Genomic DNA, 27,711 nt, shown 5'->3' with positions numbered 1-27,711 from the left:
GGCAGGTCGAATGAAAGAGAGCGCTTCTCTGTACAAATCTGGCCTCACAAGGATCTATTTATTTCAGCAGTTGGCCAGAAACCATTCATATTCACTTATACATATCGTAAACAATATTTACCTTAAGAAATCTTCCAGTGAAATATTTTCAGAGCTAGCACGTTAATCTTCACAATTCTCTTCATGTGTTGGGTATCAGCTTGTGGTATTTGCGGGTAGAGAGATAGAAAGCTGTGAGAAGTCACTGAAATAGTGCGTGTGGGATTCTGCTCTCTGAACAGGTAGATCTTATGGTTTGTTTTACCTCACCTGATGGTTTAGCCTTCTGGGAAGGTAATTCAGGTTATGGTAAACTGCGGCATGGTTCCCTCATTCTCCCTTTGGAGACACAGTGACAATGAAAAAAAAACAACCCAGTTTTGCTTATTAGGCATTTAAAAAACAATTCAGATTATCAGTTTTTAATGCTTTTTTCCCCCGTATATCTTTCATTATATATGCAAAATATTTTCTTGTATTTTGAAGTTTTCCAGAAAATAAGCCTTTTTTAACGCTTATTTATAAAAATCTAATTCCCACAATTACTCTTGCAGTCTCTGCAGAGGGTGATACCAATTTAACGTATGCGGCTGAACAATGTGCATACTATTAATCTTAGAAGGTAACACAAAGATGTTAAGTAGGTGATGTGAGATTTTTAATAATATTATTATTATTTTTGCAGCTGTGGTTTAGTATTTCAAAATTATTTTTTTCTTAAAGACGACAGCACTTTAGTATCTGCATTGACCTCCATGATGTCAGAATGTCATTGTGCAACCGTAGCTAAGAAAAGCCTCCGAGAAAAAAAAAAAAAAAAACAAAGGAGCTTTGCATCTTCCAATAACATGAGATGTGCATATACAGTACGTAGCATTTTGGAATTCATACTGTGGTAGTGAGTTGTTGCTTTCAGTTTGATTAGACAATCATTGTTTCGTTTTCCTTGGTTTGACAGTGAGTATGCTTGTACGCTGCTTAAGTCTTCTTAGTGCTATCTAGGTCAGTATACTTAGGATAGCTTTTATGTTCTGTACGTCTGACAGATAGCGTGCCTGAGAGAGATCAGCACGAAATTTTCTTTTATTTGTTATATCTGAGGATAGAAAAATATTTTATAATTAAGCAGAATTGTATACCACATAGCACCTACCGTTTCTGCATTGCAGATATATTTAGCTCTAACACTGCTTGTGGTTAACAGGGTGTAGCGTAGACACAGACAGCTGATCATGCAGTCAGACCCTGTGCTCGTGTGGTTTGTCAATACTGCTCAGGATTTTGATGGGCTGTAAAAGAGAGAAAACAGAAAGGAAAGAAAAAGAAATGTTTTATTTGTATGAACATTAGACCTTTAGTTATGCTATTTTTGCTATCATTGTCTTTTTATTTCATTTTTGGATTCTGAGACTTAAAAATTAGGAAAGCACAGCAAATGCATCCAGGATTTAATATGTGCGACATGAAATCTTTCTGCATCAAGAGGATGTTACCGTAGTCAATCCAGCGTTTCTTCAATAAGCAAGAAGATTGTTTTGTTTTCCTCGGCAGGCGGACTCAGCCATTGCACTGGCAGATTTTGATAAGAGTTTGAAATGCCTACTACTGTATTGTAGATTTTGGAGTTCGCTAACAGTGTTAGTGACTGGAGCTCATCTTGCATCACCAGTTGATGACAATTTTCTTTGTTCCCTCCCACCCAGTTGAACCAAGACTCTGTAGCCGATACGCAATGTCACTTACAACATTAATCAGATACTGCATTTAAGGTGAGCTGTCCCTTGCCTCCTCCCTTACCAGAGCTGTGCTGCAGTATGTATCTTACTCCTGCAAGCCTAAAATGGCAGGCAGGATTAACGTTGCTTGTGCTGTGTGCATGCTGTGTATTGAATTCATTATACTGTGCCTAGTATCTCAAATGTGAGTATGTAAATGGTCTGTGTGCCATGTCATGCAGTAGTGAAGACCGGGGTTTGCTTCATTACAGGCTTAGATATTTCAGCATCACCTTAAGAATTCTTTTTTCATTTGCAATGTGGTGAGCTGTTAGCTTGTCATCACATTCAAACTACATTATTAGCCCTTGGAAAGGGGGGAAAAAAAAAAAAAGCAAACTGTGCTTCCAGATGGTGTCACCCTTTTTCTTCTTGTGTTTACTGTAGTTTAAATAATGTATATTGTATTGTTAATTAATGTGAATATCGAATTAAAGCACTTGAAACTTACATATTTATTATGCAGGTAGGAGGCACGTCGAATCTATTTTTAACTCTTACGCAGTCCACGTTGTGCAATGGGCTTTGGTTGTCGAGTTTATATTTTCAGCTGTGATATCAATAGGCTGATTTTCAGTAAATGTGACAAGTGGCCTTTGCAGTGGTCAGCTTCAAGCTTTGAACTCTCTGAGGAGGAGAAAAAAAAAAAAAACAACCTTGTGTTGCAGTTTCGGAAAACCTTGAATGAGGACATTTTTTTTTCCCACTCCTGCTTTCCCTGTTGATAAACTCGGTTCTCCTGATCACGGTCTATTCAAGCTGCTTCCCATCTGATTTTTGACAACTGCTTCTAAAAAATCACCAAGAAGACCAAGAACAGAACTTATCTCCATTGCTTTACTTAAAAATGGCTGGGTGCATTGCCATGCTAACACTGCACTAAGTGGTACACGCAGGTAGGTTGAGATTTGCATGTTTTACTGATTTCTTGGTCAGTGTTGCAAGAACATGAAATGGGCTTTGGAATGTAGCTTTCAGTTAAAAAGTGTATTAAACTGTTAATGAAAACAACCTAATTTAAATTGTTGGCTTCACATATTGGCATGACAATTGTTCTTATCTGTTTTTAAAAGATCTATTGTGAAAGTAGAGCAATCATGTCTGTTAAAATAATCATATGTACTAAGGGCGTGGCAACGCTTATGCAACAAAAGAATTTTTGAAAACCCTATTGATTCAATCACATTTTAAAGCTGACTATAAGCATTACTAAGCTTGTAGTTAAAATGCAAAAATAAAAATTGAGGTAGGTAAGAAAAATGAAAAATATTTAAATTCTGTCGTAAGCGGTTTTGTGTTTTGTGCGAAATCTTTAATAAAGATTAATATGCTTTAATGCTTATATTTTCAATATTGGCTACAAACCTAAACCTGCAGTATTTCTTTTTATTTTAAGGTAGAAGGACTTTAAAGAGAGAGATTGATATAGATGGCCCTGTCAGCTTAAACTGAGTATCAGTTCACTGAAATGTGTTTTACTCCACACAAACAAGGTTATGAAACAAAAACTTAACATCCTTAGGTATAAAAACCTGAATTTGAGCCTTAAGAATAAAAAGAATTATGAGTATTGTATTACTTATACCAACTTTTGTAATGTGTTTGTTTCAGATTAATACTGGGCCAGAACCAGTTTCCTTGGCAACCAAATCCTTTTAAAAGGTGCAATAGTAGAGACGTAGAAAGATGTTATTCTCTTTAATAGCAATATCACAATGCAAATGGAAATTCTGCAGTTGTTTCCTTTCAGTTCTAAACAAGAATCTGATCTCATTTTATGTTTCCACGCGGCTATCATTTCTTAAACGATGCCATGTTTATAAAGCTGTACACAACAAAAAAACTGCTTTATTCCTGTTTTGCATTGGTTGTTTCCAGAAACGTACCCCGGGTTCTTTTTTTAATTTAGCCTAGTCTTGCATGTAGGTCAAGGTTTGTACTGCGTGTATATAAAGTGATAGTTTCATTATTACAAGTATAAAAGTATCACTGAAATATTTAGCAGCTGAGAAATGTAGAGAATCAGAAGTATGTTTAAACCTTCTTTCACCCTTGCTGTATTCAGCCACAGTAATGCTAATAAACCTTTCTTTAAAGAGTGGACCAATTCTGAAGTTCAGGTAAAGAACTGTGTTTAAACATACTGGAAAAAAACTTCTGTCGGATCTTAAACAAGCCTTTATAGAATAAGCTCACTTGTGGTCTGCGGTAATTTTCAGACCTTATAGATCTTGCAAAATTTAAGTATTATAATTCCTTATTTCTATTTTTAGCTAATATTTTTAACAGTATCAGTAAAGTCAAATCTTACGTGTACCACAGGTAACTGCTTATACAGAATCGGATGTTACTAAATGTCTCCACTGAGCTTATAACGTAGTGTATCTCCTTGTGAATCTCCTTTGTACGTGACTTGAGAAATTCTCACTACTGCAATGAGACTTTTGCAGCACGGTAGCCATTTTCCCTTCATGTCCTTGACTTTAAAATGACTAAGTATATTTTGCGTGGATGAGGACCCAGCACTGAAAATTAATGCAGAGAACGTATTTAGAAGCACAGACATTATCAATAATAGCCTTGACAGTGTCAGTAATATCAAACTAATGCTCATTTATTCCTAAATGTAGCAGTTCAGTGCGTTCCAAATAAACAGAGTATAACTGTTCAGGAATATGACTTGTCATCTATCTTGACAGGCCGATGCTTAATAATAATAAAACCATTTGATTCATAATTACGAGATTAGTTTGACGCAGTGCAATATTCCCCTGTTCCACCTAAAGAAGCAGAACTGAAAACGTAATAAACAGAATCTCTCAAGTGACATATTAAAGTTTGCATTTTTTTGTAATTTGATTTATCTCCAGTAGCTTGCTTCTGCTGATTATTTTCCTGTCTGAAATGTTAATATGGAGTGCGCCATTACATATAGTTATCAAAACTGCATTTCTTTCTTTATTTCTTGTGTGGTTATTTTTAAAGGAAGTTGCTGAGCAAACGCTATGTAGAAGCAATCTATTTATTGCCGCTGGTATGTATCTTTAGAAAAGATGGGGCACTTAGCGATAAACTGTTTTTATTAGTCTTTGTGTTCAAACATACCCTCTCAAGGCATTTAAAGAAAGGCTAGCTCCGTTACATGAGCATGCTTCGCTATGGTTGTTTTAAATCCATTTGCAAATTTGCTCTTTTGTTCGGGGGTGCAAGTCCTCTTGTAATTAATATGACTGAACTCAAGTGCTTTCATGAGTCTGGAAAAACTCATTGGCAGCCTGTGAACAGTAATTTCTTCTAGCTAAAGAAACTGATTTATTTATTAAGTAGGAGTCTAGCAATTAGCAAGCTGCTTCCAGTTTGACTATTATACGTGGGTTGCTGTATGTATTTTAATGGTAGTTATATCTAGCTAATGCAGTGTCAAATCTTATAGCCAAAGGTGCCATAAGAAATCTTGTGTAAACTTCATCCGTTTTATTCTCTTTGGCCAAGGGAGCTAACCGGGGCACGCAGGAGCAGGTGCAGTTTTTCACACCTCCAGCACAGCCGGCAAATGTTATTGTTGGGGGGGGTCAGGCCTTTTTTTTTTTTTTTTTTTTTTCAGTTTTATCATAGAAGGCTAATTGTTGATACTGAGTCCTTCCTTTTATAATTTAGATGTGTTCTTTTATCCATGCAAATTCCATTTGTGCCCAACAGAAAATCTATACAACACATGAGTAAAAATGAAATCAAACTAAAAATCATTCACTCAGACACTATTCTGCTTGCTTTTCAGTGACCTTTCTGATGAAGGTTACTTCTGCCTCTAAACTTCATTTTGATTTGAAACTGCAGGTCTCTCACTGTGAAACTATCCATGTTCAGATAATATTTGTCAGACTATTAGACAGACTCTCATAGTAGTGAACAGGTACCAATTAACCCTTTTGGGGCATCTACTGTCTGTTGTACTTTATCATGTGAATTGCCTTATTATGTTTTAAAAGGGCTTTATTATGTATAATATTACATTTGAATTCTAGTATTATCGAAATTGGGAATTCTCTAGCTTTGGTAAGATCTTTTACTGCTGTAATCATCCAAATGTGACGCTGAAGCTTCCCATTCACCGTAATATTTCACAGTCATTTGCGAATATGACTTTACTGGTATTTGAAGTAATAATAATGGCTTAATGCAATTTTCTTTCATTCTGGCCTTTGTTACGGCAGATGTGAGCTACAGAATACTTATTGAAATCAACATACGTTAAAAACATACTCAGCTAAACCAACAAAAAAAATGAGCTCACCTTCTTGCCTTTTAAAGCCAAAGTAATGGATCCTGTATTTCCTGTGTAATGTTATTTATAAAAGTATATGGTATATTTGCAAATGGGAGATGGATCTATGTATTCTTAATTGCTGCTATATAAATGCCTATCAGCTGAGTCATAAGGCCTTATCCGTAAGATTTTGCAGTTGCTCTATGGAACAATCTAATTTTGTTTAGTATCTTTGAAACAAAGCCCTGTTCTGAATAATTTTTACAGTATTACTTGATAAGCTTATTAGGATGTGTGATACATTATAACATATAATCAGGATGTTTGAAAATGACGGATAATTATTTAAGTAGAGAGATACAGAAAGTGTATTCCAGAGAACAAGAGTTGCCTAGAAATGTCATTATCACAGATACTGTGGTGATATCTGTGACAAAAGAGACCAAAAGAAAAGTGTCAGAATAGAAAGAGGAGAAAGCAAAGGCCTTTTGAAAGACTGCAAAAAAACCCCAACCATGGAGGCTTTTATGATAAAAGATAACTTGTAATTGATTTCAGCAGTTTATGTGGCGTCAAGGGAACTGACTAGTAATGATGCTTGTTTCTTCTTGTACCATGATTTGTTTTCTAAACTGGCAAAAGGTGAAGCTAATCTTAAAATACAATTGTTTTCCACTGACTTTACCTTGTGAAACTCGCGACCAGACTAACTGAGGAAGCTGTGAACCCTCCATTATTTGATGTCTTACTAGGTAAATCTGTGAGGAATAATTTGGATATAGTTGAGATGGGAGAAGGGAAGTGGAGCTAAGGATTATTTTTAGTCTAATTTTTCCAGTGACCCCAATGAAAAATTATGTTAGACTTGAAAACGTCCATACATGTCTGTCTAGAACATATTATGAAGCATTATGTCCAGTTTGCACTACACAGGTTAAACCATAATAAAAGAATGCAGACAGAAGCAGTATTCACAATAGCTTGGTTAATGGTACTGTTTTATTGCTGGTGTGTTGTAAGCCTCCCAGATGTAGATTTGGAGTCCTATAGCACTCCAGGAAAAATTCCAATGAATTACACAATGTATCTGTAAATTAGTACTTGTCTAATAATTTAATGATTAAATTTGGATTTTCCCATTTGCAGGCTGATACACAGTAGCCACAGAGTTCCCAAAATTACTGAGATGGTTTTGCCGAAAATACCTGTCGATACCACTTTTAAAAGACTCTAAGAGAAGAACAACGTGATTTTAGGTGGGTAAGTTTATGGAGTGATTATAGAAAGCTGAAATCTCTTTAAAACTCACATAGAAATTGTGCTAAAGTATCTAACACTTTAAAACCAGTGCATTACACGATATTTTTTTTTTCAGTTAAAGTTCTACCTTTTTTTATAATCATGTAAGTGTTGATCTCGCTATGGTATCGCATTGCTCTCTTCCATGTCAATATTGTTGGATTTTTCCTGCTCTCGCTGGATTTTTATTGCCGTAGAGGCTGGACAAACAAAATCAGGCAGAATAGATCTTTGAAACAGGTTGTTATAGCCTCCAATGATCTGTACAAGCCGAACATATTGGCGGGCAAGCAAACCTCCTGAGCTTGCCAGAATGTTGACTCCGGATCCCAGTCACTAGTGTTCATTACAAATCTGTGCCATACAATAAGGGTAGAGGAACTCTCTTAGTCCCAATGCCCATTTCTAATTTTGTTGGTTTGGTTAGGCTGTATATAGTTCATCTAATCTCTACCTTCATATATGACGATAGTCAGGGGTAGTAAAAAACCCTCTTGAATCGTGATTTGCAAAGTGCACTTTGTAAATTCAAGTATATTATTGTGGTAAATAATCAGGATGTTTAAAAATAAGAGTTTCACATTTTGCATAGCTTTTTCAAATATTAGTATTTTCCTTCTTACTGTGCATGTGAAATAATCGTATTGGTTAAAATAAGTATGTCTGGCATCTGTGCTTTAGATTTGAGATATATATGTAATGAATGAAAGAATCAGTGAAAACTTGATAAATTCATTAATTTTGAACTTGGTTCTTTGTATCATAGACTATAATTGGCATTGTAGAAAGGGAGTAGTTTCATTGATTTCAGCAGCAGTACTTGCACAAATTTCTGTAGGAAATGGTTTGTTGCATCATAGTCACTAATGCTGGGATATCTCTATGTAGAAATAATTAATTAGGGCTGCCACGCAGAACGTAAAATAAGGAACTAAATTTAAAAAAAAAAAAAAAACAACGCAAAAAAAACCCCAAAAAAACAACACAAAGCCTCTTCAATTCCTAGAATATCTCAAAATGTTTTCTGTATTTAAGTTTTACTTTTAATATGCAATGTTGTATGATGTACAAAATGGCAATGGATTTTCAAAGACAATAAGATGGCATTGGTGATTTAAACTAATCAGCGAAACATTAAAATTAGATAAATTCGGGTTACCTGGACTTACAGAAGCACGGGCTACAAAATCTAACTGGTACCTATTTCAAGTGAATTATCATAGAACACTTGCTCAGTATATTTTAGGTAGAATACTGGGCCATAACCTGTTTCCTTGGCAACCACATACGAATAAAAGGTACATTAGCAAAGCTGCAGATGTGTGTCAGTGAATGCTTGTTAAGCAGCCCAATGCATTTACATACCATGTGCTCACAATAATGCATGCATCTTGAAAATCACCATATAAAAAGATTTCTGGGCATGGCCCAATGTGGATTCTTAATAGTCAAAGGTTTTAACCTAAAAACCTCATGTTTTCAACGGAAATTTCTCTTGTGATATTTTTTTTCATTACGCTTTAAATTGGACTTGCAGTAACTGGACAAAACTGTCATGATAGGCTTGGTCTGCAAATTGAAACCTTTCTCCAAGATTCTGAATACTTATTGCACTGCTTTAATACAACAAAATATGTACGGAAATGAAGATTTACGGTGTCTTTTGGAAATGCTCAGGCATTCTAAATTTCAGTCTTATACCAGCATTCAGAAGCAAGTATGATTATACTGTTTCACACAGCGACAAACTAAAGCCACTAAATAAAAACGAAACTGATGTCGCTTGTAGTGCTCTCATTCTATCCAATGTATTCAACCAAAGAAACATGACCAAGTGTTGCCTTCTAACAGTCAACAACAGAAAATGGTGGTGGGGGAGAAAAAGCTGTAGAAGAAGTCAAAATGACAGTTTTTCATGGACTTTCAGAACAAGATTTGGATGCAGTATTTAGGCAGTACTCACACTTTCTATGCAAGTCTTTGTATAGTACTATTTTGGTTTATATTTTTGGATTTAAAAGAAGCTCAGATATCTAAAATCAGTTTCGACAAATTTGTTTACTGACTTCAGCAAGTTTATGTCCAGGTTATTTTTGGCCTTTCTTCTTAAAGTATTAATCTGTATATAAAATGAAAATTGCATAAAACCCTTCGGGTTAACTATGTTATCCCAAGATAATATATCTTTAAGAAATAAGTCTAAAATGCTAATCATTAAAAAGACGGAAATAATGGGAACCTGCGCATCCTGAGTTTATATTCCCTTTGTGTAATCTGAGAAGTTGTTTATATGACCAGTAGCCTAATTAAAACCCCCTTGAAATCAATGAAAAGATTCCCATTGACTTTTTTGGAGTGTACAATAAGAGAGAAGGCTTCATACATAACAATGAGATTTAGCAAATTATCCTGACAATGTTAAACATTTCCGTAACTCTCCACAGTCAAGTGTACCAGAATCTAGTATTAATTCCACATAGTTTGAACACATGAATCTTTTCACGATCCTGAACCGTAAACAGTGTTGTTATATACCACCATGTGCTACAACACTCTTAAGGCTTTTGAGCAAATAAGAGTTTGGGAAATTATTAGGGAGGTGCAAGTCAACCGCTTTTTTTCTTTTTATTAGTCGTTGCCCCCCATCTGAGCTCACCGTCAGGCCAGGGTTTGTGTCTGGGGCAATTCACATGGGTGGCAGAGGATGCAGCATGAACCAGAGCTGGAGCCGTCAAAATTTCTCCTTGCTGCCACCTGCTTTTGCTACAGTCCTTCTCCATCGCCCAAGCAGAGGCCCTGCTGCAGCTTTTAGGTTGGAATGTGCAGCAGGATGGAAGAGGAGGAGTAGGGCTTGGGCTGGGCCATTTAGATCAGCACAAAATGGAGGATAAGACTATTTATGAGCATACAGACAAAGCTATTGTGTGCCAAATAAGTTGTCATAATAAATGGACACACTAAAGATGATTCAGAGGAACAGCTATCACTTGGGCATTGTTTTTGTCATGCTAAAGTTTACCAATGTAACAGCAAAACCATAAAAATATTTTGCAATGCTTTAAGGAATACTGGAGATCACTGGTGGTCAGTTAACAACTTGAAGACCAATTCTAGCTTTCAAAACGGCTGTGTCCCGCCATCTAGCAGACCAACCTGTTTCCAGGGGAAGTGATTTAGCTCTATTTTCAGTCTAGCATCATTTCCTACATCAGCTGTAGTAAAGGGCAAGAATGTCTGCACTGGCCTGGCCCCCAGCACACCTCACTGCAAGTAAGAGTGGCCCCTGAGCATGCAGCTTGGCTGCTGCTCTTGGGGATGTGGGTTCAGGTAGTCAAAGGATGTTTCTTCTGAAGATTGGAAAATGAGAGGCTGGGTTCAGGACTTTTATTTTGCCTTTCTGATAACTGAATGGGCAACACAATACCACACAGTAATTGTCCAAAATGAACAAAAATTAAACGTTTGATTTGCTACTTTTGCTTAAAGCTATTCAAATATATAAATTACTACATTTGACAACAGTCAACAACAGAAAAATGTCTGTTGTTGTCACTCTGTCTGTAAACATAGCTTCATGATTGCAATTGATCTACGCTAGCTAAGGACTGTGATGTGTCCCATAAGTGTAGGAGGCTAGAAAGTGGCTTGTCAGCAGCACATAAAAAAATGAAAGACTTAAATGGAAAATAATACTGAGATTGTTCAGAGATAGCAAGATGTAAAGTCAGCTGATTCCTAGTAGCAGTACAACACAAGCTTTTATATTTTCTGCAAAAGAAGAATTTGGATTTATGTCAGCTATTGCTGTTGCTTCATTTTCTTTTTTAGACTGGTGGAGAGACAAAGGTATAGTTATACCTTTAAAAATTGCTTGTATGTGTTCTGTTTGGTGTTAATGGGAGTCAGATTAGGCCGTGCCTAAATTGTAAGAAGGCAACATACCTTGGAGAAAGACTTTCTTTGGTGCATACGCCCAGCTCACAGAGCCTGAGAGCCAAATGCGTTCTGCCAGGGTGCTCTCCTCTCAACTGGACTTGGAGGAGCAGGCAGCTGCTGCAGGTCTCCATAACTGTGGTTCTTCTCCCTTCCTCTCCCTCCCCTTGATGCTTGAGGAGAGGCAAAGGGTTACGCAAAGGAACCCTTTCCCCTGCTCATGGTACAGAAAGGGGAGTGAAGCCACTTTGGGCTGCTGGCCCCATCTTGTGCCCCATTTCTGAGTGAAGTGTTGGTCTGCCTGAGGGGTGAAGAGGAGCTGTGCTCTCCTCAGCAGCACCACTGGCTGCTTTGACCTCAGCAGTGAGAGCAATGAAGAAGAATGTCCATCCAAGCATTTTTTTTCATGGATATGCTGGCCTGCTCTAGGTACTGAGAAGGAAATGCGCCAAGCCCTGGCCAAAATCCTGTCACTCGTGAGGAATTTGCAAGAGTTGGTAATGCTATATATGTTGTTTCCTGTTGCTGTTTAAGAACTGAAACTGCTTGGCTACAGAGGAACATTGGAACATTTTTTTCCTAGGCAGTCTGAAATACTCTTAAGGAAAGAATACCACGTGCCATGAGTTGCAGAAGTGAGATTATCAGACTTCAGCAAAGCATCCAAACACCACCACTTCAGTAAACTTGGAACAAGGGAAAAAAAACCCAAACCCAAAACAAAAAAAACTTGGAACCTTTCTTATACATTTTAAAGAAGTAAATGTTTGCTGACAATATTCTCTATACCTTGACATTTTACCATATAAGAAGTAATCCACTGCTAAACTACTTGGACTTCTATTTAAAAAGAACATAATATTTGTGCAATGTTAGGTGCAGTCATTTATATGTTTAATGGGAATTGGTACACGTACACTAGCAAGATTGCTAGTGTAGTACATAAGTTGTATTGTGGCTTACACCCTGAAATCAGGACTGCAAATGCAGATAAATCTTGTCCAACTTCTCACAAATATCAATGTAGTCCATTCACATAGGTTTGACTCCAGCACCAGTTCCTCCATTTTCTTTGCATGCAATTGATTATACCTGAAACGTTATAATGAGAAAGTAAAATCTTGGGTGCAGCCAAGATGGCCTTATAAAGAATTCCTTACTCTGAAGAATGTTTTTATTGCACAAGGAGCTGATGGGACTGTGAATTCCAAATAGCTCAAATTATATATATATGGAAATTAGTACCTTCTATTACAGTATTAGTCACAGAAAAGGTGATTCTTTTTTTAGTTGATGAGCTGAAGTTGCCTTAAGAAAACACCCTATCAATTAAACAAACAAAAAAAAGAGAAAGAAAAAATGAATCCATTTTCTCCAAATCTGTTACGTTGTCTATAGATCTTAAGACTGACGGAGCATCAAATAGTCAAGTACAAATAAATTAACATCTCTAAGTTGGGGGTATCTGCCATAAAAATGATGGTTATGCATCTGATTTTCAAAACAATTTAAAATAATCAATTTTAAATAAGATTTAGAGGGAATTTATAACCTAATCTTCCTTAAATTTGTTTCATGTGATCTAAAAAGATGCTTGTGTTTATTGTTGTTCAGTACTGCATTTCTTTCTTTTAAAGGATTACAACAGGTTTAATTTAATCCATATTATTGTATTGTTACTGACAACACATTTGTCACAAATACTTCTTAAGGCACTTGTGTCAGCAATCTTCATTAAGACATTAATATGTATATATGCACCTACAACAATAATAAAGAAACAATAGTAAATAAGCAATAGAAAAAGTTAAAGATTAAAAGTAACTGACATATGAGTATGAAACTTTGGTTCTCAGTTATGTAGGTTGGAATAAAAAAGAAGGTTGTGAAAACTTTGGGATGCACTTTGCTTTCGCAATCAATATTGCTGTGTTCTTCAGCCATTTGTTCCACCTCCCGTAGCTGTTGGTAAACAGCTACTGGTAAGAACAGCTCAGTTTGTCATGAGATGAAAGAAACCATTTTTTGGTAGCAGAGAGTCCTAAACTAAAAAGATACTCATTGCTTTAGTAGGTGATCTTATTTATAAGAATTCCAGTGTTCCAGAAGCAGTAATTAAGCTCTCCACAGAGATGTTTAGTAATGTTTAGTATTTCTAAAATGATCTTTTAATGTGGATTGTGTAAAATGGTGAAAGAAGAGGGATGTATTGATCAGTCACTGAAATGATGAGAATTTCCTGACAAGAAGAAATTTTTTTTCCACAGCTTTTAAACAACGAGCAAAGCATATGATAGTTCCAAGACAGAATGCTGCAAAAAAGACCTCCCCTCCTTATAATAGATTGTATACCTTAAGCTGATATTAAATAGTTTCATCGGATGATGAGCAGCGTTTATCATGAAGGGGGTCTAGCAAAGTTCTAACTTCCAGGCCCATCGAGGGTGACAATGTTTAAATAGTTCATGCTTCTGGATTTATTTTTTTTGTCTAAAATGAATCAGTTCCTACGATTCAGTGCCTCTAATGCATAGGCTTAAGATTTGAAAACAAAGTAACTGTCCAATAAGACCTCATACACAATAGCTTGTAAAAATAAACACAGATTAGCCTTGGGCAAAATCAATATTTTCGAGCAAGCTTTAAGACAAAAGCAAATTGTCCATTTTTCTAACGCTGTTTTCCACCTGTCTCAAAGCCCAGTTTTTCTCCGAGCTTCACAGTCCCAAGTACTGGGAAAACAGGTTTTACTGACTGTTTGAAGTGAGAGGCAGAGACAGAGAGAATATATAGGAAGACTGTGCCGAATATATTGGAGCATCTGGCTAAATGAAGTCAGGCTACTTCCTTCCTTATCTAGGTAAGCGTTTGTTAGTGCTTATGAAGCACTAATAGTATTGTTGCACTTGAGTCCTGAGGCAGTAAATAACCTGAAGTAACCAAAATTAGAGAGTGAGACTCCTGCTTAAAATAAACATCCTCATGATACTGGATGAGTTTCTACATATGCTTAAAAAAAATTATTACTAAAATCAGATAAGGAAAATAAGGTGACTATACTTCAGTAACCAAATGTAATTTATTTCAGATATTATTTTTTGAAGGAGATATTTAATCCCTCCTTTTTAGCAGGCAGTCGTAGAAGTTATGGGCAGAAATCTGGATCTCCATAAACGCTTTCTCTTTCTTCATATGAGAAAGGCTTTGAGGGAGAGTAAGGCAATGCTTTGTTAGGTTTGAGAGGCATTCGAAATGGCGTGGACAAAACTGCACCGATGGACACGCAGCGAGGGGCTGGATACGGGGAGCGCTGCATTTCCTCATCTTTCCAAATTTACAGTCCTGGCACGTAAACAACCTGGCTGATACGCGAAATACCCCAGCGGGCCCTGTTAATTAAGCACAAGGCATTTGGTGCAAGATAAGCCCACGGCAAACCGCGCGGCGACGGCGGAGGGGTGCGGGCCCGCCGGGCCCACCCCCGTCCCACAGGCCGCGGCCGACCCCGCTTCCCGGGCACGATCGCAGCAAAATGGCGGCTGCCCCCGCGGGCCGCCGGCTGCGCGCTGCGGCGGGGCGGGCGGGCCGCGCGCCGCCGGGAAGATGGCACCTGTCCCCTCAACCCGCGCAGCCGCCCGCTGAGCCGCCGCCGCCGGAGGAAACCCCCCAGGCGGGGGCTTGACCGCCAGGTAGCTCAAAACCAGTGAGTTATCCGACATTCGAGCGTTTCTGTGACTCCCGGGGGAAAATCGCACTGCAGGTTAATACGCGTTGCCTCCTCGGTGGGAGGTTTAATGTCGTCCGGAGCGCCGTGGCCGCCCGTGAGCGGGGAGCGCCTTCGAGCTGCTTGCTCGCCAGACGCCTCGCCTCTCGGAGGCCGCGTTTTGCGACGGGGAAATATACTGACGTTAACGTGCCGCATCCAGGAGCTTATATTTTATGTATTTCGTGACAGGATTAGAGACAGTCGCATTCGAGCCCCGCGGTAGCGGCCCGCGTTCAGAATGTGGCTGCAAAGGCCTGTGCTCCCCACCCCGCTGCTGTGAGGGGACGGGGCGCCCGGCGAGCCCCCAGCTCCACCGTGCGGGCGGAGGCTGCGAGGGAGCCGAGCGGGCCCGGCCCGGGGGCCGCGCCGGTAATTAACAGCTTGGGCAGAGGGGCGAAACCTTCGGACGTCGGGAAGAACCGGACGTGCAGCGGGAGATGCGTTTTTTGTTTGTTTTTTTTTTTTTTTTTTAATTATTTTTAGAGCCAGATCAGTGACGGAGCGCCCTGCTGGAGGGACGGGGCTCGCCTTGACTTTCGAAGTGAGCATAAGCCTGCTCGGAGGGCTGATAGAAGGGTTTAAAGGCTGTTTTCCATGTGGTATTCCATGAGAAACGATCGTAGAAAGTGTAAAGTAGGAAGTGAGAGAACGAGTTAGGGATGCTAATAATAGGAAAGAATTACAGCTCCGAAGGAATGGTTAATATGGTGGCTTCAGAGATCTGCTAATACTAACGTAATATTCTTGTGCTAAATTCCACCCCCCCAGCTGTCTGAATTAAAAGTTAGGAGGAAACAGTGCAAGGCTGAAAAAAATGATTTAAAGTCTATAATGCTTATGAGGCTATATTTCTATTTGTTATAGAAAATGCAGGTATTCTATATTAATAGGGAAGGATGCAAGCAGTGAGAGTCTAAAAGAGAAAAAAAAATACCTGTACTTGTAGAAATAACATGTAGCCATGTAGACTGGAGCACTAAGCTGCATGCCACTGCAAGCTATTAAACATAATTAGACATGATTAAAACTTCCCTGTGTGCCTGAGGTTGTAAGAAGAGTGAGGGAACCTCGTCAGTGCAGTCTTGCGTAGTCATAGTGCCCAGATGGGGCTGGTGAAGCGATTCCATAAAAAAAAACCTGAGCCACCATCACAAAAGTAGTGGCTAGACAGTGGGTTTCCGGGTGGGCAAGGGTCAAAATAGTATAGCTGGGGGAGATGTGGGGTGCATGTACTTGTTTTTGTTTGTTGTTTTGTTGGTTCATGATGCCTAGCCCTATTTCTGCTCTAGGACAAAATAGTGCCCTTTAGAGAGTTAGACACAGATGAATGTTCCTTCTCAATTGGGGAAACAGGCCGGAAACAGAACAGAGATAGCCTTCAAAGTATGTTAATAGAGTGGAATGAAACTGAACATAAGAAAATTATGGAGTGAACATGTTTGCATAGTGTCATGTTGGTAAGTACCAGAAAATATTAGCATCTTTAAAATCCCAGTAGAAATGCGTGGAATAAGAAAACAGAGGGAGAACTGTTGCTACAATTTATCAAGTATCCAGATGTTTTTTATTTTGCCTGGGTACTAGCAGCTGGCTCTAATGTGGGTTGTTGTTTTTTTTTCGTTGATACCACTAGCTTGTCTTTCAAATTTAGGCAACTGAAGTGGAATAAAAGAATCTCTTCTCATACATAACGGGGTATACTTGCCTGGCAGTGGATTTCAAAAGTTTAGCAAAAATTAAAAACAATATTCCTAGATTGCAACAGTCTCTTTGGTAGTAAAAACAACTATATTTGTTATATTTGGTATTCATCAGCCGGTAAAACTTCTTCTCTTTGTTTACTTCAAAGTGATATTAATATAAAAATTAACAGTAGCTTCTTCCTTCTGCAATGTCCATGTAGAACTGGATACGCTGATATTTTTAATTAGCAACGTCATCTTTGAGGCATAAGTGGTTTGGATGCATCAGTCTGATCTTTCCATTAATTTCTGATATTACTTATTTTCACTTAAGACTATTGTCCTGGAGTGGTATTCTGTTGATGTCAGGAACGGTAACATTATCCTTTAATCAACCTGCTGACCATTACACTTAAGTTTCAGATGAATATTTAAATCTTAGTTCTCAAAGTGATTCAACACCTTTTAATGACAGGTTAAGTTTGTTACTGTTTTTGCAGAAAATCTACAAATAGTAAGGTAACTCCCAATCAAAAAATTCTGCTGTTCAGAAGCTAAAGTTATCTATAGGTGCACCAAAGACTATGAAGTTACAGTACAAAGGTACTGTTCAGATTCTGAAGAAATTACTTATGTCTGGATTGAGAGTAAAAAGTATCAAAATAACACGCATATTTGTGTCAAAAAAAGGATGGCTTAGTAGGCTGAAGAGTTTTATTGACCTTTAATAGATCAAATGGTATTTACATATGTTTTGGGCAACATTTATAAATAATACTAGAATTTATTCCATAATTCTGTAATAAAAATAATACAGAAGAATAGTAACATTCCAAATGAACTTTCCAGTGTTTTAATCAAAAATATTTAACAATCATAATAATACGTATGAAAAGGTTGATCTCTGTGTATCTTGGTCTCAGTAGAGCTCCCTTGGAAACTGAAGAGCAGGTTTTCCTTTTGCAGTGTGAACTGCAAATGGAATGTAAAATATTCCTAAAATATTCCATTTATGTGTATGCTAGGTAGAGCATTCTGATTTTATAGCATTTCAGACACATTTTTCACAAATGCAAGAAACAAGCCAGGCAGTAGAGGATCATTGCACACGTGAATAAATGGGCTATTTGGGGAATGCATAGGTTGAGACAGAGGAGCAAAAAGTGTTGTCTCTGAAAATCAATTAGCTCTGGAATTTTTCTGTGTAACTATGCAATGAGATACATAGCAGATGGTTTAGCCCACAGCAAAAATATTAAATGTCCAAATAGCAAATGATAGTTTCTGCTATCTTTACACAAGGAGTCTAGTTTGGTGTTTTACTGAGTGTATGAAAATATCCAAGACTACAAAATATGACAATCTGTGTACAGGCAAGTAGAAACTGAAAATGCTCTCTTTTCTCCTTAGGAGAATCAATTTTGAAATAACTGGTTGAATAACAAGACTTGGGTCTAAAACCACTTGGGTTTGTAGATCTTGCTTATAAATGCCTCTTAGTACAGAAGTAGCAGTCTGATATTTTCAGCAAACAGTATGTCAGATGATGTGTCTTTGAACTAAAACCAGCTGTCTCCAATAAAGAAACAGAAAAAACACAGGCGAGTTCCTATGGGGCAGTTCACTGGGAGGTAGCGTTGACATCATTTATTTCCTATACTCAGAAAATAACTCTATCAATGGCTCCTGTTGTGAAATGTTTTTGATGTCTGACAGTTGGTTTCTAATACCACATCACATGAGCAAGTCAGATGTAATCTCAGACATTGTCAATGAGAAAAAAGAATCAATTATGGGATGGTGGCTGCTTGCTTGAAGAGAAGTGTTCTTGTCAGTATTCTTTCTGTAGAAGACTTGATAGACTAGAAGCTATCTGCAATTATATATGGGTTTTCAGATACTGAGCCAAAGCAGATAACCATACCTAACTACTGTGAATTTCAGGTTATTATTCCAAATGAAGAAGTATTTCTCATTTTAAGCCAAGCAAGTGTGATAAACACATGATAAACTCTTAATTTTAAGATTTAAAGGCATGAAACAATGCATCTGGATTTACAGCTGCTGTGAGTGACCAGATAATCAAAATAATATACGTCTATATTTCTATCGCAGTTATACTGATAAATTCGTTTCTTGACATCCATGGCATATCCAAGCATCAGAGGTATTTTTTGTGAATCACAATTTTTATTTTTATGAATTCTGTGCATTGAAAATTCTCAGCCATTAGACTGTATTAGAAGTCACACCTGTGGGACATGTGCCCAGGTAGAGGCGAGAAAACTTCTCACCCTGCTACGGCCCTCGGATTATTATCCATTTTCAGGTAGGCAGCGATGAAGTTGCAACAAGAAGTCCGAGGGCAATCAAAAGAGACTGCAGGGCCTTGGAACGACTGGTTAAGGGATCAGGAGTACAAGTAGTGTTTTCCTCTGTCCCTCCAGTTTCAGGGTATACTGAGGGAAGAAACAGGAAGATCAATACCTGGCTCTGAGCCTGCTGTCACCGGCAGGACTTTGGGTTTTTTGATCATGGATCGGTTTACATGACACCAGGCCTGTGGGCGACAGACGTGATACACTGGTCTCAAAGGGGAGAAAAAGATTTGCACAGGAGTTGGCAGGGCTCATTGAAAAAGCTTTAAACTAGATTTGAAGGGGGAAAGGGATGAAACCACGCTCGCTAGAGACAAGCCTGGGGGTAGCACATCAAGTGTTTGTGGGACGGTGTGCTAGTGAGATCCTTCGGTCTGCCATCCCTGTGGAGGCAGGGGCTGGAGTGCCATGTGACAGCAAAGACACAAGGGATATTGATGGGCTATAAATCGCAGAAATGCCTGGGAATGGTCAGGTAGGAATTAGGGCTTCTCCCTGTGTCCTGCTTCGAGCAACACAGGACTAATTTCTCTTCTAGTGCTTGGGAAAACTGCACTTCTAGAAGACACCAGTGTTTGAATTTGTGAAAATATTTACTTTAGAGCCAGCTATGGTATGTGAGCTCCAAGGTCTCAGTGTTTTCAAGCTAGACAGGTGCAGGGATGAGGAGGAACGAGACATGGGCACTTGACTCAAGCTGGCCAACAGGATTCTTTCATACCATGAATGTCACATTCAATATAAATTAGAAAGTTTGCTGAGAAGTTCTCTTTCTTCCTTGATGGCTGTGATCCCGAGAACTTCTTGCCCTGGTGCCAGACCCCTGAGCCCTCCTCTTCCTCCTGAAGCCGCAGCGTTCGCACTGTCCCACATTTGCTGTCCACAGCTGGGAGTGTACAGCTTCCTGCTGATAGAATGGGCTGTCTGTAATCCTTGTATATTTTATATTGGTCTCAGGATCAATATTGGTTCTTTAGTATTACTAATGTTAATTGTCTAGTCTTATTCTATTAAATGTTTATATCTTAACCCTCGGGTTTCCTTGTTTTTTCCTGGTTCCCCTTCCTGGGTGGGAAGGGGTCGTTGGGTGAGAGGATAATTGTCTACATGACAATAAATTGTTGTGGGTTCCTCAAACCATAACAAGTAGTTAAAAACACTACTCGGAGATGGAAAAATAGAACAAACCTCATTCTATGGTACAGATCTAAATTTGAACAAAACAAAAAAATAATCTGCTTAAGTCAGAGATTTTCTCCATATGTATACTATCAAATTCATCCATTTTTTTCAGTGTGGTTTTTCATTCACATTTTTCATCTTTTATCTCAATTAAATAAACCAGTATATTCATACAGTAACAGCCTGGATAATCTAAACATTTTTTGTCAGCATTAAACCTCATTATAAATTGGCAGTTATTTGATGGTATTTACTATTGTAATTAAATCTTATTATTTGGTAGAAATTAGGAACACACACACTATCAAATTATAAAGTGTGAACACTATAAATCTAAACTATAACTGAAGAAAAAATGTTCTGTTGCTCTCTATTTGTTTTACTCACTGAATTTATAAATTCAATTTATAAATTCACTGAATTTATAAATTCAGTTACTTATAAATTTTCAGTCATTTTAAATTGTGCAAACTATTTATCTAATAAAATTTAATCACTATTTAAAAAATAATATTATGTTTACCTAAATAGTGTTCTACTTACTCTGGTATTGTTTACAAAATTGTGTTTCTTGTGCATTCATTTTTTTATAAAGCATTATCCTGTAGCTGAAACTTTATTGTGTGGGATCTCTGATCCCTGATTTAAATATTAGCTTAATAAGGGGATCAAATGCAGTTGTGCTGTAAAGTCATTGTCTGACAAACAGCCTCAGAAAACAAAGTCCTCAGTATCCACAGAACCACAACAATTCAGCCTTCCCCATAATGTCTAGCAAATACCTCAACTGCATGCTGGGGGAATTACCTCAAGGGTTCAGTGAGTCATGCGGTGTGAACCTGAGCAGATGCACCCACTGGCACAGCAGAAGGTTTGTGGCTGTGTTCCCCAGTGAAAGGCGCGGGATGGGTGACAGACCACAGAGATCTTTTGCCTCCTGCTGAGGAGCTACTGGTGTTCCTGCATCTTTGGTCTGTACATAGGTTACCTTCGGTATTGTTGGCACCAGTGAACCTAAGATGACTTCAGCCTGAAATGCTATGACAAAATTTTATTCATTCTTAAAATTTAAAAGTTAATAAATTAAATAAATATATATATATAAAAATAAATACAGAACTATAAACTTGATCTGTAACTGAAATGGATGAAAAATGCCTTCTAAATGTAATTACCTTCTTTTTTTTTTTCTTGTAGATGACAGTCATGTCCCATTCAAAGGATTTCAAGGATGACTTCCACAGTGACACTGTACTTTCCATTTTAAATGAACAGCGCATTCGGGGTATTTTATGTGATGTCACCATAATTGTGGAAGATACAAAATTTAAAGCCCATAGTAATGTACTGGCAGCTTCAAGCCTTTACTTTAAAAACATTTTTTGGAGTCGTACTATCTGTATTTCAGGTCATGTACTGGAGTTAGATGATCTCAAAGCTGAAGTATTTACAGAAATACTGAATTACATCTACAGTTCCACAGTAGTTGTTAAGAGGCAGGAGACTGTAACGGACCTTGCAGCTGCAGGGAAAAAATTGGGAATATCATTTCTAGAAGATCTTACAGATGTTAATTTTTCAAGTTCCCCCTGCCCCTATGCATACTGTATTAATGAAAAGGGGCCTGTCAAAGAGGAAAAACATGAAAAGAGACATGAAGACTCCGCTGTGACGAATGGACCACGAATTACAAATGCATTCTCGATTTTTGAAACAGAAAACAGTTTGTTTTCTCCACTTGATTTGAGGGCAAACTTTAAAAAGGTATCTGAGACAATACCAGCTCCCAACATCAGCCTCGACAGAAGCGATGTTTGCAAAGATGCTGAGCCAGCCAGTACACTGGCTGAACACTCCTACGCAGTTTCTTCTGGGGGAGATAATTTTCAAGCAACACCTTTTCCTGAACAGGACAGCAGCCCTTCATACAAGGTGGGTGAAGACCACTATGAAAATCTCCAAGCCACACCACTCATTAAGGCGGGAAAACAAGCATGTAGTGCTCCTAAGACAGCCTTTAAGCCCCAAGGTGCTGGTTTGGCTGTAGCAAAAGTACCGGCCTCTACAGTAACCACTACAGAAGCGCAACATGAAGCAGTTACTGATCAGACAATTGCTTCCTTTCCAAAACCTCAAAATAAAGCAGGAGATATTCCTTTATCCAGAGAAGAGGAAAACAATTCTGCTAATGTCTCTGGATCCGTGGCAACTGTTCCACCTGTTTACAATTGTAACTGTTGTGCAAAATCATTCAGTGACAGGGCATTACTCAGTACTCATCTTCAGCTCCATTCAGAGCATCAGGAAACCTTCATATGCAAATACTGCAGCAAACAATTTGCAAATCTAAATATACTAGAAAGTCATGAACAAGTCTGCATGAGATCAAGTACCTTATCGGTTCACAATGGAAATGAACAAAACTTTGCAGATAACTATACCGCTACAGACGGAAGGAATGGAAGTTCATATGCAAACACAGAGCCACCTCTGTTGTCTGAAAACAGCATCACTGATTATTCTAATGCAAACTGCACTTTACCAGAAACGGATCATTTGGTTAAAGTCGTTGATGGGCAGATATTATACACTTGCATCGTTTGCAAGCGTAGTTATGTAACATTGTCTAGTCTTCGAAGACATGCAAATGTGCATTCATGGAGAAGAACGTATCCTTGTCACTACTGCAATAAAGTATTTGCATTAGCTGAGTATCGCACCAGACATGAGATCTGGCACACTGGAGAAAGACGGTATCAGTGCATTTTCTGTCTGGAGACTTTTATGACTTACTATATCCTAAAAAATCATCAGAAGTCTTTCCATGCAATTGACCATCGTCTCTCAGTAAACAAAAAGACAGCCAACGGAGGCTTAAAACCAAGTATGTACCCATACAAACTTTATCGACTTTTACCTATGAAGTGCAGGCGACTACCTTATAAGTCCTACCGAAATTCTTCATATGAAAACATTCAAACAAGTAGCCAGGTTAATGAAACTGCTTCTACTAACTGTTTCATTCCGAGTTCCCTTAGCTCTGAGCTACCACCACTGAATTTTCAAAGTAATATAATAGCAAGCAACAGAACTCTGGCCTTGGATACATCTTCATGTAATGATACAGCATCTTCCACGAAAACTCAGAATTCTTCCTCTTGGGGAGTAGGTATATTAAATTCTGACCTGCAGAGGGACTTTTTCACAGCTGAAAAAAGAGTTTCCACTGCTGCAAATGACTCTGGTTCTCAGGAGTGTGATTCCTCAGTTGTGTCTTTAACCAATGTGAATGAAAATTCAACCTCTGTCATCAGTTACAGCAGTTCTGCACCCTCTGTTATAATGCACAGTAGCAGAGTTTCATCAGTAATAATGCACAGTAAAACAGTCACTTCTGTAGAAAACAATAAGACAGAATCTTCAAATAATCTACCTACTCAGTCTGTAAGCGATGATTCTAAATATGGGTCAGATAATTATGGGAAGTGCATTACAAAATCAAAACCTATTAAGGAGAAAAAAAAACCACTCCTGTACAACAGAGGAGAAGCAACTGAGGATACGCAGCACGTCACAGGATCTGGAGGTTCATCTAGCAAAACAACAAATACTGTCCAAGAATCAAGTAAAACTGAAACGTACATTGCAAAGCCTGCCTTACCTGGAACATCTACTGACAGCAACGTTGCACCTCTCTGTCAAATAACAGTAAAAATTGGTAATGAGGCTATTGTAAAAAGACATATATTAGGGTCTAAGCTGTTTTGTAAAAGGGGACGAAAATCTAAACACGAGTCCAAACAGGACAATCTAATTGAGGAATCAGAAATGGAGATAAAAGAAAGAAGCCCATCTAGGCTATACAGCTCAGAAAGCCTGGAGCTGACAGAAATGTGTGATGACGTAAGTGACCAGGACTCCAGTGATAAACCTTGGAGACCCTATTATAATTACAAACCAAAAAAGAAATCCAAACAGCTAAGAAAAATGAAAAAGACCAAGTGGAGGAAAAAGCACGGAAGCAAGAACACCATTATGGAGAGCCACAACACATGCAGTCGAGAGTATGCGCTCAGGAATGCTCCTGAGGAGAAGGCAATCAGTCAAGAAGAGAACACAGAAATGCCTAATCTTCATTGTGAGCTCTGTGAAAGGGATCAATCTTCCACTGCAGAAATTCAAGAACACGTACATTGGCATGTAGCTACTTCAAAGCCTTACATTTGTGAATTATGCCAAAAACAATTTCAAAGTCCATCCACTTTAAAAATGCATATGAGGTGTCACACTGGGGAAAAGCCCTACACTTGCAAAACCTGTGGTAAGTGTTTCTCAGTTCCTGGAAATCTACAGAAACACGAACGTATTCACCTGGGGGTCAAAGACTTTGTCTGCCAATACTGTAATAAGGCATTCACTTTAAATGAAACACTCAAAATACATGAAAGGATTCATACTGGAGAAAAACGCTACCACTGTCAGTTCTGCTTTCAGAGCTTCTTGTATCTTTCTACCAAAAGGAACCATGAGCAAAGACATGTACGTGAGCATAATGGAAAAGGATACGCTTGCTTTCAGTGCCCCAAAATTTGCAAGACAGCAGCTGCTCTGGGAATGCACCAGAAGAAACATCTCTTCAAAAGTCCAGGTCCACAAGACAGAAAAGAACAGTTTTGCAATGAAAGCACTAAACTTTTGGAAAATCCACATTTCCTTGGCTCAGAAGGAGGTGAAGTCAAAAATACACAAAATGTAGCTCCAGAAGTTATCCTCTGAGTGACAGTTGTGCAAAAGCAAAGAAAAATCCAAAACTATATATTGGAGAAAATATAGATGCATTGAATGGGGAAAGCCTCTCCGCTCAAATTAGAATAATTTACTAAGATCAAATTTCTTCATCTAAATGTATCAATATATGCAAAAGAAGTAAAAATAACACAGAAAAGAAAAACTAGCGTTTGCAATAATACAAACTTAATGTGAAAGACCCAAAATACTTTTGCCACAACAGACTTCTAACATATATAGAGAGAGAGAAAGAAAAAAGGAAAAAAAAAAAAGACCAACCAAAACCCTTCTACTTAGCATTACAGGAAACTAGCCACTGAACTATTGTACAGTGCTGTTTTTGAGTCAGAATCATTCTAGGCAAAATAAATACGTAGGTTCACAGTGTACTATGTAGAAGGAATTTTTGCTGCAGAAACCATATATTGCATTTTTTAACAAAAAGTAATGTGTTTATAAACAAAATAATTGTAATGTAGTGTATTCTAAAGTGAAAGTGAGAAATGTTTCATGAACTTGGGTATGCTGAAGTACAGTTGAGTTCTGGCGTGCTTTTCTGTAACTCAACATTTACAAAACATATTCAGGAGTTTAAACCTCTTTTCTTTTCCATATTCAGTTTTGTAGTTACCATAATAACCGTTAAGTCTGAGTGCTTGTGTGGAAAGTATTCCAGATTTATGATATCTCTGAGACATTTAATAAAGATTCAGTGGAACTCACAACAGCCAGTCTTCCAAACTGCATAAATCCCAATGTCAATGGCCTGGCGGAGCTGTTCAGGTGCATTTGTCTAAAGAAAACTGTTCTTGTGAAACAGCCTTGCTTAAAGAAATCCTGTATATAGACGTCCACCTCCTGGTGCGTCTGCAACTTCTGTCTTTTAGAAATACCATTGTTCTCAGCAGAAGAGGAGGAGTTTTAGACAGAGTCTTCTTCCTCATCCTGGAATAATGCCTGGACAACAAACGACAGAGCAACTCCCCATAAATATTTTCATTTTGGGAGGAGTAGGTAAATACTCAGATTCTTGCTTCCATATATATATATATATATATGTATGTATGTATATCCCTGAGGCAGTCCCTATGTATTAACAGGGATAGGTCCAGTTTGTGGGGTTCCCTGTCATCCCCATGCCTTAAATAACAGCATCTGACCTTCGCATATCCCTCCGGAGTGATTCCCCCTCACCATGCCAGCATCTCACCCAGGCAAGCTTCGTTACAGTGTCCCTTGGACCAGCACAGCCGGCCCATGGCACAGAGGTGCCTGGAAGGGGCTGCTGGAGGAAGAAGCGTTGGCCTTTCTGCCTCCCTCATCCTGCCACACCAGAGGGTTGCAGTGAGCCCTACGGCTTCACGGTTTGCTCAGAATTGTCAGAATAGGCTTCTGAAAGACACCACCAAAACATTACAATTAATATTATTTTTTGAAAATGTGTAACTGAGATTATGAGATTTTAAAAAAGTCAAAGAGGGTGTATGTGTACAAGTTGCAGTTTATGAGATAGGGCTCTGTTGTACTGTATCTGCGTTTCCAATTAGTCATGTAGGTTCATCTCCATGAAGTGATAAATAATTAAGTCAGGACGAAGGTTAGTGAACCTTAAATTCATTGTACGTGCAAATATAGTACACAGTTTGTTTACTTACTTTGTCGTCTTGAATATTTTAAAGGAAACTATAGCTTGGGTACAATAAAACTACCAGTTGAAATGAGTATACAGTATTGATTGAAGTAATAATACAGTCCACTTATTTATTCCATCATCGGTGAATGCTGTGAACCCCTTGAGAAATTTTGGTTTCATGGCAGCTTTGGTTACATTTAAATAAGGATAATAGAAGAATAAACACAGGAAAGTATGATGATGTTTCAAAGAAAGTACACAAAGATAACTTCTAAGTGGACTTGTATGATAATTATAGACCAAAGCAAATAAGGTAGAATATTTATAAATATAAAGATAATTTTACAAATATTTTATATAACTGTATAGTTCTTAAGAAAAATATTGATAGCTTGTGTTAGGTTTGGGGGGGCTTTGTATATTTTGATAAAAACACAATGACTTTGTAACTCTGTATATTCTCTACAGTTTATAGCAAAGCAGTTTTAAGATGGCAATGTCATGTTTATAGTTCAATTGTGGCACTTTTACTACAAGTTACACGTTGCAGTAATGAGTCAAGTATTAATGACCAAATTAGAATTAAAGTAAGTGTAAGAGAAGGTAAATACTATACGTTGTCAAAGACTGTAATTTGCTACATAATCGCATCTGTATTTTTGTTTAGAAGAAAATATTAAATGCAGATGTTAAGGATTGATAAAGAGTCTAATTTTATTTTTAGAAAGAGTGATTATAACTCTGTTTTTGCTTAATTAAAATAACATCTTCCTATTTTTCTGTAAGTCTCTCCATTTTTTAAGTTATGTTAATACTTACATAATCTATAAGATCCAGAGATACGTATCTTCTAATAGTTATTTTGTTAGAAGATTAAGCAACACAGTTACCAAATGTTCCCTTCGTTAAGGTCAGAACAGTGGATCGAGAACACATCGGAGCTCAAGGGAAGTGATGGGCTCTCCTGGC

The 27,711-nt window shown here is 38.0% G+C and overlaps 1 protein-coding gene across 8 annotated transcripts; it reads left to right on the top strand.

The window, feature by feature from the left end:
• The first annotated feature begins 888 nt into the window (after nucleotides 1–888).
• On the top strand, nucleotides 889–27,711 carry ZBTB38 (zinc finger and BTB domain containing 38). 8 transcript variants are annotated; one of them, XM_063338223.1, is made up of 5 exons: nucleotides 889–905; nucleotides 1,743–1,808; nucleotides 2,574–2,710; nucleotides 7,228–7,337; nucleotides 21,519–27,710. In XM_063338223.1, the coding sequence occupies exon 5, from the start codon at nucleotides 21,519–21,521 to the stop codon at nucleotides 25,095–25,097; it is 3,579 nt and encodes a 1,192-aa protein (XP_063194293.1). In that variant the 5' UTR covers nucleotides 889–905; nucleotides 1,743–1,808; nucleotides 2,574–2,710; nucleotides 7,228–7,337; the 3' UTR covers nucleotides 25,098–27,710. The 8 variants fall into 8 exon arrangements, with proteins under 8 accessions (XP_063194293.1, XP_063194294.1, XP_063194292.1 ...); XM_063338224.1 differs by lacking the exon at nucleotides 889–905 and adding an exon at nucleotides 982–996; XM_063338222.1 differs by lacking the exon at nucleotides 889–905 and having other exon boundaries at nucleotides 1,593–1,808; nucleotides 2,281–2,710.

The sequence above is a fragment of the Chroicocephalus ridibundus genome, chromosome 6, assembly GCF_963924245.1.
Source record: "Chroicocephalus ridibundus chromosome 6, bChrRid1.1, whole genome shotgun sequence".
Classification (NCBI taxonomy): Eukaryota; Metazoa; Chordata; class Aves; order Charadriiformes; family Laridae; genus Chroicocephalus; species Chroicocephalus ridibundus.
Note: the sequence above shows the minus strand (reverse complement) of the source record. Positions and strands in the feature narration are given on the sequence as shown.

Excerpts from the sequence above, each read along its gene's own strand:
- ZBTB38 (XM_063338228.1), top strand. The coding sequence starts at position 21,519 with ATGACAGTCATGTCCCATTCAAAGGATTTCAAGGATGACTTCCACAGT.